The sequence below is a fragment of the Bos indicus genome, chromosome 18 (assembly GCF_029378745.1).
Source record: "Bos indicus isolate NIAB-ARS_2022 breed Sahiwal x Tharparkar chromosome 18, NIAB-ARS_B.indTharparkar_mat_pri_1.0, whole genome shotgun sequence".
Classification (NCBI taxonomy): Eukaryota; Metazoa; Chordata; class Mammalia; order Artiodactyla; family Bovidae; genus Bos; species Bos indicus.
Window position 1 is genome coordinate 25,621,168 of NC_091777.1, and position 15,482 is coordinate 25,636,649.

Sequence of the window (15,482 nt, forward strand, 5' to 3'; positions counted from 1 at the left end):
TTCCAGGTCCTCAGGGTTTAGGGAGCCCCAGGGATGTGACAAGCATGACCTCAGAACTGGGCTGTCAATGACCAGGTTAGAGCTGAGCTGGATGCCAGGATAGAAGCCTCGGGGGTCCCCAGGGAGACATGGAGGCTACTGAGAACCAGTCAGGACAGGCAGAAGCTTCTCTCATTCTCTACCAGTTGTCCCACCAGCTGTGATACCCAGCCCCACCAGGCATAGCCAGAGGATTTGAAGCTGGTCAGAGGGTTTGCATCAATATAAAATAGGACACTATGTCAGGGGTCCCCCCTCTTTGTGGGCATCTCCAGTGTCCCTCAACGTTGGAGCCCTCCCTGAGACCCCAAGCCCTCCCCGAACTACCAAAGATCTCCTAAATGACTCAGCAGTTAAAGTCAACACCTGGCACTGTAGACATTGACTGTTGACTGGTTTTGGAAGTTCTGATTGGTCAGAACCGGGCCCATAGGTGATTGGTGCTCATCCTTGACCTCGCAGAACTGAAACATTGTCGGGGGGAGGTGGTGGCAAAGGCAGGTTACTCCGGTATCATAGTAAAAGTTTGTTCCAATGAGATATTGCAAAGGAAGTGCCCCCCTTTCCTCTCCTCCATCTTTTTGAAAACTTTATGTCACTTGCATTGTTGCAAAACAAACAAGAGCCATGATCCACACGTCCCCATTCATTATTTCTGTGTGTAAATGGCAGCCAAAGCCTGTGCTTCTGTACAGCCAGTTAATTCTGGGAATTTGGGTGGCACAAGACCACATGTGTGCCCTTTCCATCTCTGCCCCCACACCCACACACACACGCAGAGCTGAGGCTGCAGGCTCCCAACCACCTGATGAGGGGGAGTGGGGTTCAGGGGAGGAAGGGGAGCTGGGGGCAGGGAGGCATTCTGCTCTCATGCCATCTCCCTGTCCCCTGCAGAGTTGGCCAAGAGGTACCTGCAGCTACTGAGAACTTCTGCCCAGCAGCGCTATGGCAACAGGACCCCCGGGCCGGGACAGCCATTGGCCTTCCACCAAGCCTACGTCCCTCCAATCTTGAAATGGAGCCGGGCCTCGGCGCCCTTCCACACTCAGGAGGGTGCCACAACAGGGAACCCCAAGGCAGAAGACGGCACTGATGTGAACATTCGGGACCTCTTCAGTACCAAGGCCAGCAAGGGCCCGAGAGTGACGGTGCTTCTGGGGAAGGCGGGCATGGGCAAGACCACGCTGGCTCACCGGCTCTGCCAGAAGTGGGCTGATGGTCAGCTGGACCGCTTCCAGGCTGTGTTCCTTTTCGAATTCCGCCAGCTCAACCTGATCACAGGTTCCTTGACACTGCCGCAGCTCCTTTTCGACATGTACCTAAGGCCTGAGGCCAGCCCGGAGGCCGTCTTCCAGCACCTGAAGGAGAACGCGGAGGGAATCCTGCTGATCTTCGACGGGCTGGACGAGATCCTCCAGCCCTGCTCCGACAAGGAGACCGCGGACCCCGAGGACCCAGCGTCAGCCCTCACCCTCTTCTCCCGCCTCTGCCGTGGGACCCTGCTGCCCGGCTGCTCGGTGATGGCCACCTCCCGTCCAGGGAAGCTGCCCGCCTGCCTGCCCACCGAGGCGGCCACGGTCCACATGTGGGGCTTCGACGGCCCGCGGGTGGAGGAGTATGTGAACCACTTCTTCAGCGACCAGCCGTCCCAGGAGGCGGCCCTGGCGGAGCTGCAGATGGACAGACACCTCTGGAGCATGTGTGCAGTGCCTGCGCTGTGCCGAGTCGCCTGCCTCTGCCTCCATCACCTGCTCCCGGGCAGGTCTCGAGGCCAGTCTGCGGCCCTCCTGCCCACCATGACGCAGAACTACATGCAGATGCTCCTCACCCTCAACCCCCAAGGGGTCCTGCGGGCTGAGCCCCTGCTGGGTCTCGGGGAGGTGGCCCTGAGCGGCCTGGAGTCAGGGAAGGTCATCTTCTCTGCAGGAGACATCCCTGCATCCACCCTAGACTTTGGGGCTGCCCTCGGTCTGCTGACCTCCTTCTGCGTGTGCCTGGGGCCCGGGCACCAGGACACAGGCTACGCCTTCTCCCACCTCAGCCTGCAGGAGTTCTTCGCAGCCCTGCACCTGCTGGCCAGCCCCCAGGTGGACAGAGAGGCCCTCAGCCAACATGTCACCCTCCATTCTCGCTGGGTGCAGCGGACAAAAGCCAGACTGGGCCTGTCGGACCACCTGCCCACCTTTCTGGCTGGCCTGGCATCCCGTGCCTGCCGCTCCTTCCTCAGCCTCCTGGCTGAGCGGGAGGAGGAATGGGTGGCTGCCAAGCAGGAGGTAGTCCTGCAGGCGCTGAAGAAGTTGGCCACCCGTCGGCTCACGGGGCCCAAGGTTGTAGAGCTGTGTCACCGTGTGGGTGAGACGCAGGATCCTGAGTTGGCCAGCTTCATGGCCCGCAGCCTCCCCCAGCAGCTGCCCTTCCACAACTTCCTGCTGACCTACGCCGACCTGGCCTCCCTGACCAGCATCCTGGGGCACAGGGATGGCCCCATCCACCTGGATTTTGAGGGCTGCCCCCTGGAGCCCCGCTGCCCTGAAACCCTGGCAGGCTGTGGGCAGGTAGAGAATCTCAGGTGAGAGTGAGGACAGGGGAGCTCTGGGGAGGACCTGGGGACATCCCTGGGAGAGAACTGGACTTTGGGGGCAGTGGAGGCCAGCCAGTCTGGCAGACCCCTGCTGAGAGAAGCAGAGCAAGAATCTTGACTATCGTAGCAGGGACTTCTCTGGTTGTCCAACAGTTAGGACACCATGCTTTCAATGACAAGGGCACAGGCTCAGTCCCTGGTTGGGGAATTAAGATCCCAGAAGCCACATGGCATGACCTAGTTAACTAATTGATTATATAAAGGACAGATGGGCCCCTCCTTACTGCCCTGTAGCTTGTAACACAGTGAGGAAGCTCCATGCCTTGCCAGGAACTCTGGGGTCTAGTTAGATGTCCTGTAGTCATGGTTCCTGGATTCAGTCTTTCCCTCCCTTTCCCTCAGTAATGGGCTGGAACACCAATCCAGGCTGTGCTACTAGAGCCTATTGGGTTTGGACAGGTTCTTTAACTTTGCAACCTGAGTTTCCCTATCCCTCAGATGAATCAGTAATTGTACCTAATGCATAGGGTTGTTGTGAGAATGCATGGAAAACACTTCTTAACACAATTCCCAGCAGGAGTAAAGTCTCAATATGTGTAGTAGCTAGAAAAAAAGGTTAGGGTACAGTAACAAAGAACCCCTCTCTTCCCTGGCCAAATACAGTGGGTTAAATAATGTAGTTTTTATTATTATTATTCTTATAGAAGACTCAGAAGTAAAGGGTCCAGGTCAGTGGGATGGCTCAGCTCCCACGATCATGCAAGAACCCAGGTTCCTTCCATGGTTGCTCCATCATCTCCTAGGGTATCTTGATCTGCATGGGCACGGACATATCTGTGCTCTGGCGTGGGGGAAAAGTGAAAAGATGGATTAGTCATGCCCAATGTGTTAAAGCTGGTCCTGGAACTAGGCACATCTTTTCCACCCCCATTCCAGTGGTGACAACATAATTGGAGTCGTATGATCAATACTGAGCTGCAGGTGAGGCTGGGAAACACCACCTCTGTCTGGAAAACTATGTCCGCAGTTACAGCTGTAGTGGAGGGTAGGTTTTGGTGGAAAGTCAGTGCTGTTTGCCATATGTGTATTTGTTACTACTGCAGCAATTACAACTACTACTGCTACTACTGTCATTACTGTATTAAATTCCTCCCCTCAGAGGAGGGGTAAGTGATGACCTCCTCTAAGCCCTGCCCATCCTTGATCTTCTGCCACTTTCCCTCTTCCTGTGGCAGCTTTAAGAGTCGGAAGTGTGGGGACGCCTTTGCAGAAGCCCTCTCCAAGAGCTTGCCAATGATGGGGAGCCTGAAGAAGCTGGGGTGAGTCAGACCTTGGAACCAAGACGGATCCTCAGCTGGGGATGCTTGAAACTCCCCTCCCTTCCCTCAGCCCTACACAGGGAAGATTCCTGGTCTACCCCCTTCCCCATCCCCATTCCTCCTGCCATCTTTGCTTCCCCTGTAGGTTAGCAGGAAGTAAGATCACTGCTCAAGGCATCAGCCACCTGGTGCAGGCTTTGCCCTTCTGCCCACAGCTGGAGGAGGTCAGGTGAGTGATCTCCAGGAGGGCTCGCTGGTTGAGGAGAGAATTCACTGCTCAGGGCCCTCCTTGGGCCTGGACTGGGTGCTATGTATTCCGTTAGGGTCTGGCCAGTACTTCTTCAGTGAGACCCAGAGAGAGGAGGCATCAGCCTGAGAAACAGGTGGGACTGGGTCCAAACTCAAGGCTCCCAGAGAAGTGCTAATATTTTGGGCCATCTTGAAGGAGCTTGAGTTTTGAGGCTCCCTCCCCTCTTTCTGTGACCCTGAGAGAAGGGATGGCAGTGTGTAGGCAGGTGCTGGGTGGGTACACATAAAGGCACGAAGCATACACACACCTTCATATTCATGCACATATGTCTATACACACTTAAACTCACCTGCTCACTTAAGTACGTGCCCCACTTGCATGCAAACATGCAGCAGAATATGCCTGCACACTTAGATCCACATACACATCTAAACACATATGCACGAATATACTCCTGCCTTGTATCTGTGATGTGTGACCTGAGAAGGGTGGGGCCAGGGATCCTCTCCAGCAGTTCCCTGGCAGGACCTCTGCTACCTTATATGGCACCTTTATGAGCTTTAGAAGTCACCCCTTTGTCCAGGCAGATGCAGCTAGCATCAGGGTGCACTGCTTGTTGAGAGGAGCATTAGCTGGACCGGGCTCTACTCTGCCCCCTCTGCTGGGTGTCTTTGTTCACGGTCACTCTGGGTGATTGGAGAAAAGATGAAGATCACTCTCAATAATTACAAAAGAAAAGTAAATGTCATCAAGTTCACTATCACCAATCTTTTGTCCTGACCAAGTGGTTCCACACAGAGCCACCCTTATACTCTTCATCTCTTTTGTCCCTTGAGCTCAGAATCCAGGCAGAGCTGGTTGTAGACAGGTGGGAAATGTGAGGTCAGAAAGGACAGTGCTTGGCCTAGGGTTCTGGATGAATCAGAACCAGAGATGAGGCCGGGAGCCACTTCTGCTGTGTCCCAGTCTGCTCACCACCTGGGAGCCTAGAGACCCTGATGAACTCAAGTCTCAGGCAGATCCTGAGTTAGAGCCCTGAGCACAGGGCCCTGGGTCTTTACACCCCTCATGAGACTCACTGTCCATCATCTGCATCCCCTGGGCCACCAGGCAGAAACTCCCCCAGGAGGACTGAACAGGGACAGAAGTGAGGCCATCAGAGGGCCTCTCCTCCCACTTAGAACTGCTGGATACCATGAACTTCTTGTGGGCTCCTGTCTTGTGTCTCCTGCCTGATGATGGCCATGCCTGTCACCTGCCAACTGGGGCTTCCAAGTCTCCCAACTCCAGAGCTGAGGGACTGGGCCTTGGTCTCTCTGCAGCTTCCAGGACAATCAGCTCAAGGACGGGGAAGTGCTGAACATCGTGGAGGTACTCTCTTGCCTACCACGGCTCCAGAAACTTGAGTAAGCAGTCTTTCTACTGCCCCTGCCTAAGACACCCTCCCCCCACCCACCCATTCTTTGGAGACAAAGAGAGTCTGGGGTGGCTGGGAAGGGGGATTCATTCCTGGCACCCTTACCACAATCATGCAGCCTGAGCCGCAACAATGTCTCCGTGTCAACACTACTCTCCTTGACAAAGGTGGCGGTCACGTGCCCTACCATCAGGATGCTGCAGGTCAGGTGAGCAGGAGTGGGGTCCTGGCCTTCAGGGTCTTGAAAAAGGGGGAGGAGAAAGTAGGGGATGGGAAAAGGAGGAGGCTACTGGTCTGTAAGACCTATGTGTATATGCGTGAGTCTGTTTTACTCACATTGATATCTCCAGAGGCTAACTCAGGCTGGCACCTCGTACTCAATAAATAGTGAATGAATGGAAAGATAAATGGATGGGTGGATGAATGAGGGAATGAATCAGCAAATCTAGGAACTATGGGCAGAGTGGAAGGAATCCTGAGTCGCATGTCGCTCTCCATGGTGCTGAACTAGCATTGCCAGTTTGGGTCACGGGGTAGATCAAATGTCATGCCTCTTAATCCTGAAACACTGACTCCTGCAGAAACTCTCAGCAGTCCTAATTTTTGTTTTTCTAGCAAAAAAAGAAAAAAAAAGAAAAAGTGTTTTCCTGACTTTTTAAACCACTCAGGATTCATCTAGCAATGTCATAGTCACAATTGTACATTTTGAGCACTTTGAGCAATTTGCGCAATTGTCTGATTTTGAGCACTTTCACCGGTTCTGCTGTTTCTCTGTGAATTACAAATCAGCTTTCTCTGGAGGTTTGGGGCAGCCTGGGGTGCACAGGTGGGGGTGATGTACTGGTTTCACAGCTCAGTGTCCAACCTTACAGGGAGACGGACCTCATCTTCCTCCTCTCCCCGCCCACAGAGACAGATCCTGAGCTACAAGGGTAAGAAGCTAGGGATGGAGCTAGTCTGGGCTCATTCTGAGAAGCAATCTGGCCTTAGGCAGCTGTGGGGGAAATTGCAAAAGAACTTAAGAACTGGAATGCAGGCGGGTTTTCTTGCTACTGCTTCCCTGAGAAATGACTTACTTCTCAGAGTTGGCCAAGGTTTGAGCTTCCTCTAGTGTCTCTGGCCCACATCCAGCTCCTGTAATGAGAAGGTATCCTCAGAAGTCTCAGAGTGATCAGACCCTTAGGGAGGGCATGAAGACACAGTGAGTTTGGCATTGCTAGGCAGGGAAACACTTCCAACTAAAAAAGAAGGAAGGCAATTATGGTTTCAGCATCTTAGACTTGTTCTGAGAATTGAATAAATTAACACATTTAAAGTGCTTAGAACACTGCTGGCATCCAGTTGCCATGCAAATGCTGGCTGTTTCAGCTCTTTGTGGATTCCAGCTTGGCTATTCCTGGCTGGGCAGAAATAGGGAAGTTACCATCCCATTAAATTTTTTTTTATGTGTTTCTGTCACACCTCCCCCTTGTGAGACTCAAGAGATGAATGAAGTTGTATGTCCTCATAAGACTCTGAGCCTCAATTTGCTCACCTATTCAAGGATCTGGGGGCCTTCCCTGATGGCTCAGATGGTAAAAAATCTGCCTGCAATGCAGGAGACCCAGGTTCAGTCCCTGGGTTGGGAAGTCCCTGGAGAAGGGAATAGCTACCCACTCCAGTATTCTTGCCTGGAAAAATTCATGGGCAGAGGAGTCTGGTGGGCTATAGTCCAGGGAGTTGTAAAGAGTCAGACACACTGAGTGATTAACACTTCTACTTTTTTCGTAAGGATTTGGGAGGACCAATATGTTTTTACCCTCTGACTGCATAGAGCTATGATGCCCCTCTGGCCATTTAATTTTATATTAATTAGCATTAAGTAAAATGAACATTTCAGTTCATCAGCACTTTAGCTACTGTTCAAGGGCTCAATGGCCATGAGTGACTCTAGTGGCTCCCATAGTGGATGCCACAAATAGAAAACATTTCCATCGTTGCAGAAAGTTCTTTTGGACAGCACCGCTCTAGAAGTTGGTGAAAACCTGTGATGTCCCAGCTTCCCTGCAGCCCCCAGTCCTTTCTTGGTTTCCCACCATATGCACCTATGTACCATTCCATCCATTCTCCCAGCCTTCTGAACCACAGATGGTACAAGTGAAGACCATCACATCTTAACAATAACAGCTTCTTTTTACTAAGCTTCAGTTTTATGCCTGTGCCAGACACTTGACCATATGTTGTCTCATTCAATCACTTTATGTGTTGGATGTTGTCACCCCAGTTTAAAAAAAGAAAGTGGAGCCTCAGATGGATGAAGTGACTTGCCCAAGGCCACACAGCTAAATATGGCAGAAACAATTTGAATCAAGGCCCCAGTTGACTGCAGACCTCGTTTTCTGCTGCTTTGTTGAATAGCACCTTCAGTACATTCAAGCACCCATCTTTGCTACTCATTGACTGTGGGTCATGCTGTAGGGTTATCATTTCCTAGAAACTAAGGGGAAAGGTTTGGTCCTTCATGCCTGGGTCTCCTGAGCTAATGCTGGATTTGTTCTTGCCAGAGACCCAGACTTACAGGGAAATGCCAACCAGAGGAAAGAGGCTCAGAGAAGAAGCCTGGCACTCAGGTACGGTGGGATCCATTGCCCTGAGGGGAGGGATATGATGTGGGGAGATGGTACCTTGCCAGAGGAGTCATGGCAGGGGCAGGGAAGATAAAGGGAAAAGCAGATGTGTGGCAGGGAAAGGATATGAATAACCCATCCTAGCCTGAACCAGGAGCATCTGTCATAAGAACAACACTAAAATCTGTTATTCAACAGCCCTTTGCTTTGCGCTTGACATTGTAATATTTTATATCCATTACCTCATTTTAATTGTTTTGAAAACCTGCAAAGTACACATTAGCCCCATTTGGTAGAGGAGGCAACTGGGTCTTAGACAGGTTAGGTGCCCTGTCTAAGGTCACTCGGCTACTGAAACACAGGGCCGAGGTTAAACCCAGGTCTGCTGGCCTCCTGGCTCCTCCAGCTCCCAGCAGCCACACTCAGAGCTACAGGAGCCATAGTGTAGCTTCTGACCTTGAGCTTCTCTGCTCTGACCCCCACTTCAGGCTCCAGAAGTGTCAGCTTGGGGTCCATGATGTGGAGGTGCTCATAGCCCAGCTGCGGGAAGGCCCTCAACTGGATGAAGTGGAGTGAGTATCATGGGGAGCACTGGGACAGGAGGCAGGAGGGAGGACAGGGCAGCGTAGGCAAGGCCTTTTGGGTGGATGGTGTGGGGAAGGGCACACTCTTCATTAAGAATTTGGGGGAATCAGATCATCAGAACGGCTACCATTATTTAGCACCTGTCACGTACCAGGCACTTTTACATACATCCTCTCATTTAATCCTTATATCTCTATGATGTAAGTACTGCTACTGTGGGCATTTTATAGTGGAGGAAATTTAGCCACAGAAAGGTAAATTTGCTCACAGTCACAAAGCTAAGAAGACTCCAGGCCAGGGTTCAGGCTCAGTCTGACTCCTGTCCTTATCCTCACAGAGGTTTGCAAAGCAGAAAGCTCATGGCACTTAGGTCTTACCTTCTAAACCACAACCCTCAGGGTCCCTCACCCTGTCTTCCTCCCAGAGTAGCATGAGATGACCTCTTTGGGACTGGAGAAAGTTCTCAGGATGTCCAACTCCTGGGTGATGCCTTTGAGAGTGTGGTTTGGGGATCACTGGAGGTCCTGTTATGTCACCAGGAAGGGACCCCTGCCAGGATCATCCCAGAAAGTCAAATGGGCTTGAAGTTGGGTTGGGGCAAGATGAATGGGCAGATGAAGGCAGCCTTGATGACCAAAGTTTCAGCCTTGATGTTGTCCCATTGCAAGAACCAAGACAGGATTAAAAGCTGGTTTTTACCAAACTCACATACTTCCACCCAGCTCCCACCAGCTTCCACCAGCCACCATCAGGCCTGTCCCTCCCGTGTTCTCACCCGCAGGTGGGGCTCATCACCCCCCTGGTTACACAGATCAGACAACCGCATAGCCCCCTTGCCCTCCTCCTATAGCCAGTCTATCCTGAGTTGTCCTTCCCCCTGTATAGTTCCCTTGGGACATTCTCTTGAGATTTTCCTGGTGGTCTAGTGGTTAAGACTCCACACTTCCACTGGAGGGGGAATGAGTTTGATCCCTGGTAGGGGAGCTAAAACCGCACATGATCTGGGACTAAGATCCCACATGTGGCATGACACGACCATTCTCTTTTCTCCATCCTCTTCATCCACCTCCCTAATCTAAACCACTCTCACCTTCCACTTGGACGCGTCCTCACTAGGTTTCCCTGCTTCCATCCTGGCCACCTCCACCTGGCAGTGAACTGCCTTTTATTGCTGCCTGCCCCTTCCCCTTGCTCAGGATAAAGTCCAAATCCTTAAATACTGTCTGATCCAGAACCAGCCCGCAACCCCACAAGCCCCATCTGACCCCACTTTCCCACTCAATCTTATTTATCTATTTCTTTGTTTAATTTGTTTATTTACTTTTTTGTGGCTGTGCTGGGTCTTCCTTGCTGCACTTTTCTAGGATTTTCTAGTTGCAGCTTTTTTTTCAACTAGGCTTTTCTCTAGTTGCAGCAGGTGGGAGACTACTCTCTAGTTGCAGTGCACGGGCTTCTCATAGCAGTGGCTTTTCTTGTTGCAGAGCACAGGCTCTAGGCACACAGGCTTCAATAATTTCAGTTCCCAGGCTCTAGAGCACAGACTCAATAGTTGTGGTGCCCAGGCTTAGCTGCTCCGCAGCTTGTGGGATCTTCCTGGACCAGGGATCAAACCCATGTCTCCTGCATTGGCAGGCGGATCGCTTACCACTGAGCCACCAGGGAAGCCCCCACTCAATCTTTAACCTAGACATAGTGGCTCTTGTTCAGGTCCTTGAATGTGCTATGCCACAGGGTCTTTGACTGTGCTCTCCCTGCTACCAGGAACCCCCTCCCTCATCTCTCTCCCACCCCTTACCTGTTGAACTCCTAGTTTTTCTAGCAAGTAGCTCAAACATCAGGGAAGTCTTCTCTTTTCCCCAGATTAGATCAGATCCCCCTATAAGCATGGAGCTCATCATAAGAAGTAATTATGTAGGTTGTAGCATAAGGAAACAGTCAAGGGTGGGGCCTTAAAGTCAGGCTGCCTGAGTTCAAATCCCAGGTCCAGCTTTGATCGAATATTTCAACCACTCGGGAAGTCAGTTTACTCATCAGTACAGTGAGGATAATAATAGTGCCTACTGCACAGGGTTGTTATGAGGATTCAACATCCAACATCATGAAAGCACCTAGGACAGTTTCAGGCATATAGCACACAATCTTTCACTGTTCTTTATAACTGAGTCTCATTTATTGGGGTGATGCTTTGACTAAAGTCATTGAGGGACTGTGTGAATGCTGAGGGTGGAGGGGGCACCCCACCCTAGCTGCACAGGACATCAGACCCCTCTGTCTCAGCCTCTCAGGGAACCAGCTCAAAGATAAAGGCTGTCAACTGATGGCAGAGGCTGCTCCCCAACTGCACATCACGAAGAAGCTGGAGTGAGTTGCCTGCCCCACTGTCGGGTACCAGGGAGGGTCTAGCAGAGCCCCAGCTGGTCCCTGCCACCCCTGATCCCCGTGCCCACAGTCGCCAGAAATGATGCTGCTCCATGACCTCCCATGCTTTCTCCCAACTCCAGTGTGGCTGGAGTGGTTCAGCCACGTCTTGCTCTTGCCTCTGGCATGCGCCACCTAGGTCCCGTTATGAAAACCGCTTGTACACGAAGAGCATGTTCAGTGTACATCAGTAGCTTGTGTTCCAGTTTGCCCTGACAGCCGCCCCGTGGTGGGTGGGGTGCAGTGTTTTACTGGCGCAGCTTTAGGGTATTGGGTGGATGGGTGCTGGTGTGTTGGGTTGGGATATTGGAGTGGAAAGTAGTATGTTAGGGTGGGGGTATGGTTTGGGGGTGAAAGGATGGCTTGTGGTGTTGGTGGGATGAAAAGAAAGGGTAGTGGGCTATTGGGTGTGCTGTGGTGATGCATGGGGTGGGGTAGGGTGCTGTTTGCGGGGGATGTTTTGGGTTCTTAGCATCAAGTGTGAGTTATGTGTGGAGGAGGGTGTTGAGGTTAACAGTGATTTGGATTCTTGGCCTTGGATTTAGACCCTGGCTCTGTCACTCAGTAGCTCTGTGATCCTGGGAAAGTAACATAGTGTTTCTTGGCCTCAGTTTCCCTCACTGGTAAAAATGGGATTAAAATAGTGGTTATTTTTTCAGATTGGAAAACAGAATCAGAGAGGCAAAAACAGTAAGTCAGCGCTTATTGCTCCAGCTGGAGAACTTTATTCTCTGTGTGGGTCACATGCCTCTTGGCTCATCCACCTGGGCCAGAAGCCTTTGAGACCCCTTGGTTAGGGACCCAGGACATTCCAGGAGTGACAGCTGCTGAGCCAGGAAGAGGAGCTGGAGCTGTCTGGGGCCGGGACTCCAACCACCTGCTGATGGCTGCCTCCCTCCTCCTGTCCACAGCCTCAGCGACAATGAGCTTTCTGTGGCCGGGGTGCTGGGAGTACTGAGTGTGGTGAACACGTGCCAAACCCTGACAGAGCTACATATCAGGTAGGAACTCCCAGCGGACCACCATCACCCACTGCGACCCACAGCGTGGAGCTCCCAGGCTCTCCCATCATCCCTCTCCAAGTTTTCGGCGTTCTTTCTGGCCGTGGGCCTTTGGGTCCTATAGAAGAAGCTGCTGCTGCCTGCCCAGACCCCTTTACAGCTGGGCACCCATTCCCAGCTACTAAAGGTGTTGGCCGCTCACAGTTTATACCTCTTCTGGAGAACTGACCCGGGCGGATAAGATCCAGTGATGCCTGGGAGCGTACACCTCCACCCTGTCCCCCCAACCGGGAATAGCCAATGATGGAGGCAGAGGTGTAACTTACCAGCCCCTTTGCCTCAGGGTAGGCAAACATTTAGTGCTATTCATGCACCCCAAGGGATCTGGCTGAGGATCTGCCCTGTTATGCTTCCCTCTGTCCCTTATTGATTTCTCCTGAGATCAGACCCTCAGGACATCATGTACACGGTGACCAAGGGACTCTGCTTCTAAGGGGGCTTGACCTTAGACGGGGCCCAACCTTATTTCTGTAAGTCTCTGTGTTCAATCTGGGCAGCTGAGGACAGATGTTAATAAATGTCAACATGGTCCCCACCCACAGGGACTCTCAACTTAGTTTGGAGGCCCTGCTTTAAACATTCCTCAGAGGAGGAAAGGGAGACCAAGTTCACCCAAGAGGTGGAATTAGGGGACCTTGGTTCACTGTATATAATAATTGAGTAAAGGCCCCTATGGTGTTGCAAATGTCACTGTATTCACTTCTAGGAATTTATAATGAAGAGGTCACCATGATGGTGCAAACACTTAGTCCTGCAGGGGTGTTCATCTCTGTCTTGGTTGTAATAGGAAAAACTGAAAATAACTTAAATCTTTAACAATAGGATATTAGTGCTATTAGTTAAATAGACTAAGTTGCCTCCAGAGAGAACTCGAGGGAACCATGATACAGCTGCAGCTTTAGTGCAGAGGGAAGACTGTGGCCTATTAAGTAAACATAAAAATTTTAATTCATTGTTTATATAATAAAGCTTTTCAATCACACTGAAAGGGAGAATAGTATAATGAACTCCCCAGCCCCCACCAATAACTGTTATATCATGTAACCCTTGCTTCATCTGTCCTTTGAAATATTAATTTTTAAGAGAGAACCTGTAAATATATCCATTGTTTAAGAAAGAAAAAGAAAGACTGTTAACTGCATTAAGAAGAGAAAAGACTTGAAGGGCCCACTCCACATGTTATTAATACCATCAGTGGTAATTGATATGTGGAAGAGATTGTGGGTGAATTTTCTTTATTTTCTTTTTACTTTACTCGTTTTCTAAGTTCTCTAGAGGGAAGAAGAATGACTTTTGTAATTGGAAATATATTGGGTTGGCCCAAAAGTTCATGCATGTTTTTCCATTACACGGAAAAACCCGAATGAACTTTTGGGACAACCTGGTGTCTATAACATTCAGTTGGGAAGGCGAGGTTAGGGCTGCGCTGACTGTCAGTCACAGCCTTCTGTGGACTGCCAGTGCCCGTCCGGCCCGGCAGTGGCCTCCCCACGTGGGGCCGAGCACCCGCAGCCTCCAGGCACAGAGGAGCAGGAAGGAGGAAGAGAGGTTTCAGCCTGAGGCACAGAGAAAGCAGAGCTGAAGTTTGATTTCAGAGAAAGAAAAGACTTACCAGGAAATAAGGGCCCATACCTTTATGAAATTTCTGCAGTAGAAGGACTCCAGGCCCCCAGAAAGCTCAGAGGATGTTGGGGCAAATTAGAGGAAGTGCTGCAGCTAGAGGCAGGGGGGTGACCCCTTAGAGGCCCAGCTGAAAAAATGACTTCAGGGAACCCCGTAAACCTCCTGCCTCCTCCCTCCTCTCTTCTCTCTGCAGCCTGCTGCACAAAACTGTGGTCTTCACGTTTGCCCCAGAGCTGGAGGAGCAGGAGGGGATCCAGAAGAGGTAGGGCCCTGATGTCATCCCGGCCCAGCCCTCAGCCCGGACCATCCCCTCCTTGAGCTCCACAGCTAGACTGTGCAAGTCAGCGGTGGTGGGTGGGGACGACAGATTCACAAAGGTGCAGGAAGTCAGCAGGCTCGGCTGGGATGCTACCCAAAAGGGGAGGCTCAGAGGACGAACCACCTCCCCCCTTTCCCAAAGTGGTCCCTGAAGAGAGCCCTAGGGTGCCAGATGCAGCCTGGTACAGGGTGGAGTAGCCAGAGAGCTCCTCCTGGGAGACTAAGGCCCTGCAGCCTAAACCCAGAGGACCCCTGGTCTGCAGCTCTGATTTTGGTCAGAACGTCAGGCTCCCTTTGGTGTGAGGACCGTTTAGAGGGTGTTTGCCTCCTCCAGGGTTCCTTTCTGGGTTTGCCCAGCCCAGCACACAGGCAGAGACTCAGCTCAGTGCTCAACTACAGTCTTCTTCTGTAGGATCTGAGCTTTTGAAGGCTTGCTTGCCACTGAGGCTGACATCTTTGAAGGCACAGACGATGATGAGATCAAAGATACTAAGAGCCAAGGTTAACTGAGAGGCAGCAAACTAAGGCAATTCACTTATATTCTCCCAGTGCCAGGCTGAGTGATTTGTCCCAGGCTACCCAGCCAGGAAGTCAAGAGGACCTGTTGAAACCAAGATCTCTGACTGTCCGCAGGCCTCACACAGGGACTGAATGGTGGGGAGTAGCACTGAGGCTGGAGTTTGAGACAGTGGGTAAGGCATTTGCTGAGGCTGGCCTTGGTGTGTGTCCCTCCAGGGCTACGTTTCCTGACAGCCTTATGTTCCAGATGTCCTCTGAGCCATCTCTGCGCTCCCCAAGGATCAGGTACCACCGTGATTGCCTGCAGGCTCCTCCATGGCTCCAGCCTCCTCCCTTCCTGGGTGCAGAGTCTGTCCCTGGGCCCCAGCCCCAGGTGCTCTCAGAGGACGTGACCTGCTGTCACAGTCTGGTTTTCCTGCCTGTCGCCTCCCTTGCCCAGCCCACCCTACATGGGGCTCACAGGGCAGCCCCTCAGTCACTTCCCTGCCCAAGGTCCCCACCCCTGTTAGCCCTCCAGACCTCCAGTAGCTGAGGAGTTATGGGAACTCTGGATACAGAGAATGGGTAGCACATAGCCCCTTCTTTCCTGATCCAGGGGCCTAGGCCTAAGGGCTCAGCTCAGCCCCACAGGGCTCCCATCACAACTCTTCCAGCCTTCTCTCTGTGTCTGTGTCCATCCAAATTTCCCTCTCTGTCCGTCTGTCCTCCTCTGGCTGTCAGTCTGTCTCTCAATCTCTCTCTCTCTC

The 15,482-nt window shown here is 51.8% G+C and overlaps 1 protein-coding gene and 1 long non-coding RNA gene across 8 annotated transcripts in view; one reads left to right on the forward strand and one right to left on the reverse strand.

Annotated features, from left to right (window-relative positions):
* Positions 1 to 15,482, forward strand: part of NLRC5 (NLR family CARD domain containing 5) — a 93,437-nt gene that overhangs the window by 42,614 nt on the left and 35,341 nt on the right. For all 7 annotated transcript variants that reach the window (XR_011561488.1, XR_011561487.1, XR_011561486.1 and 4 more), the window contains exons 7-18: positions 934 to 2,608; positions 3,856 to 3,939; positions 4,085 to 4,168; positions 5,512 to 5,595; positions 5,725 to 5,814; positions 6,479 to 6,538; positions 8,150 to 8,215; positions 8,701 to 8,784; positions 11,075 to 11,158; positions 12,127 to 12,216; positions 14,093 to 14,161; positions 14,953 to 15,021. Coding sequence is in view for 4 of the 7 variants with exons in the window: in XM_070770602.1 (XP_070626703.1) it covers positions 934 to 2,608; positions 3,856 to 3,939; positions 4,085 to 4,168; positions 5,512 to 5,595; positions 5,725 to 5,814; positions 6,479 to 6,538; positions 8,150 to 8,215; positions 8,701 to 8,784; positions 11,075 to 11,158; positions 12,127 to 12,216; positions 14,093 to 14,161; positions 14,953 to 15,021 (2,539 nt within the window). In the remaining 3 variants the exon portion in view is untranslated. The remainder of the gene's footprint in view (positions 1 to 933; positions 2,609 to 3,855; positions 3,940 to 4,084; positions 4,169 to 5,511; positions 5,596 to 5,724; positions 5,815 to 6,478; positions 6,539 to 8,149; positions 8,216 to 8,700; positions 8,785 to 11,074; positions 11,159 to 12,126; positions 12,217 to 14,092; positions 14,162 to 14,952; positions 15,022 to 15,482) is intronic.
* Positions 3,213 to 14,146, reverse strand: LOC139177076 (uncharacterized). The gene is made up of 3 exons (XR_011561489.1): positions 13,909 to 14,146; positions 6,683 to 6,784; positions 3,213 to 3,461 (listed from the first exon to the last, which is right to left on the reverse strand). It is a non-coding gene; the product is annotated as an uncharacterized lncRNA (long non-coding RNA).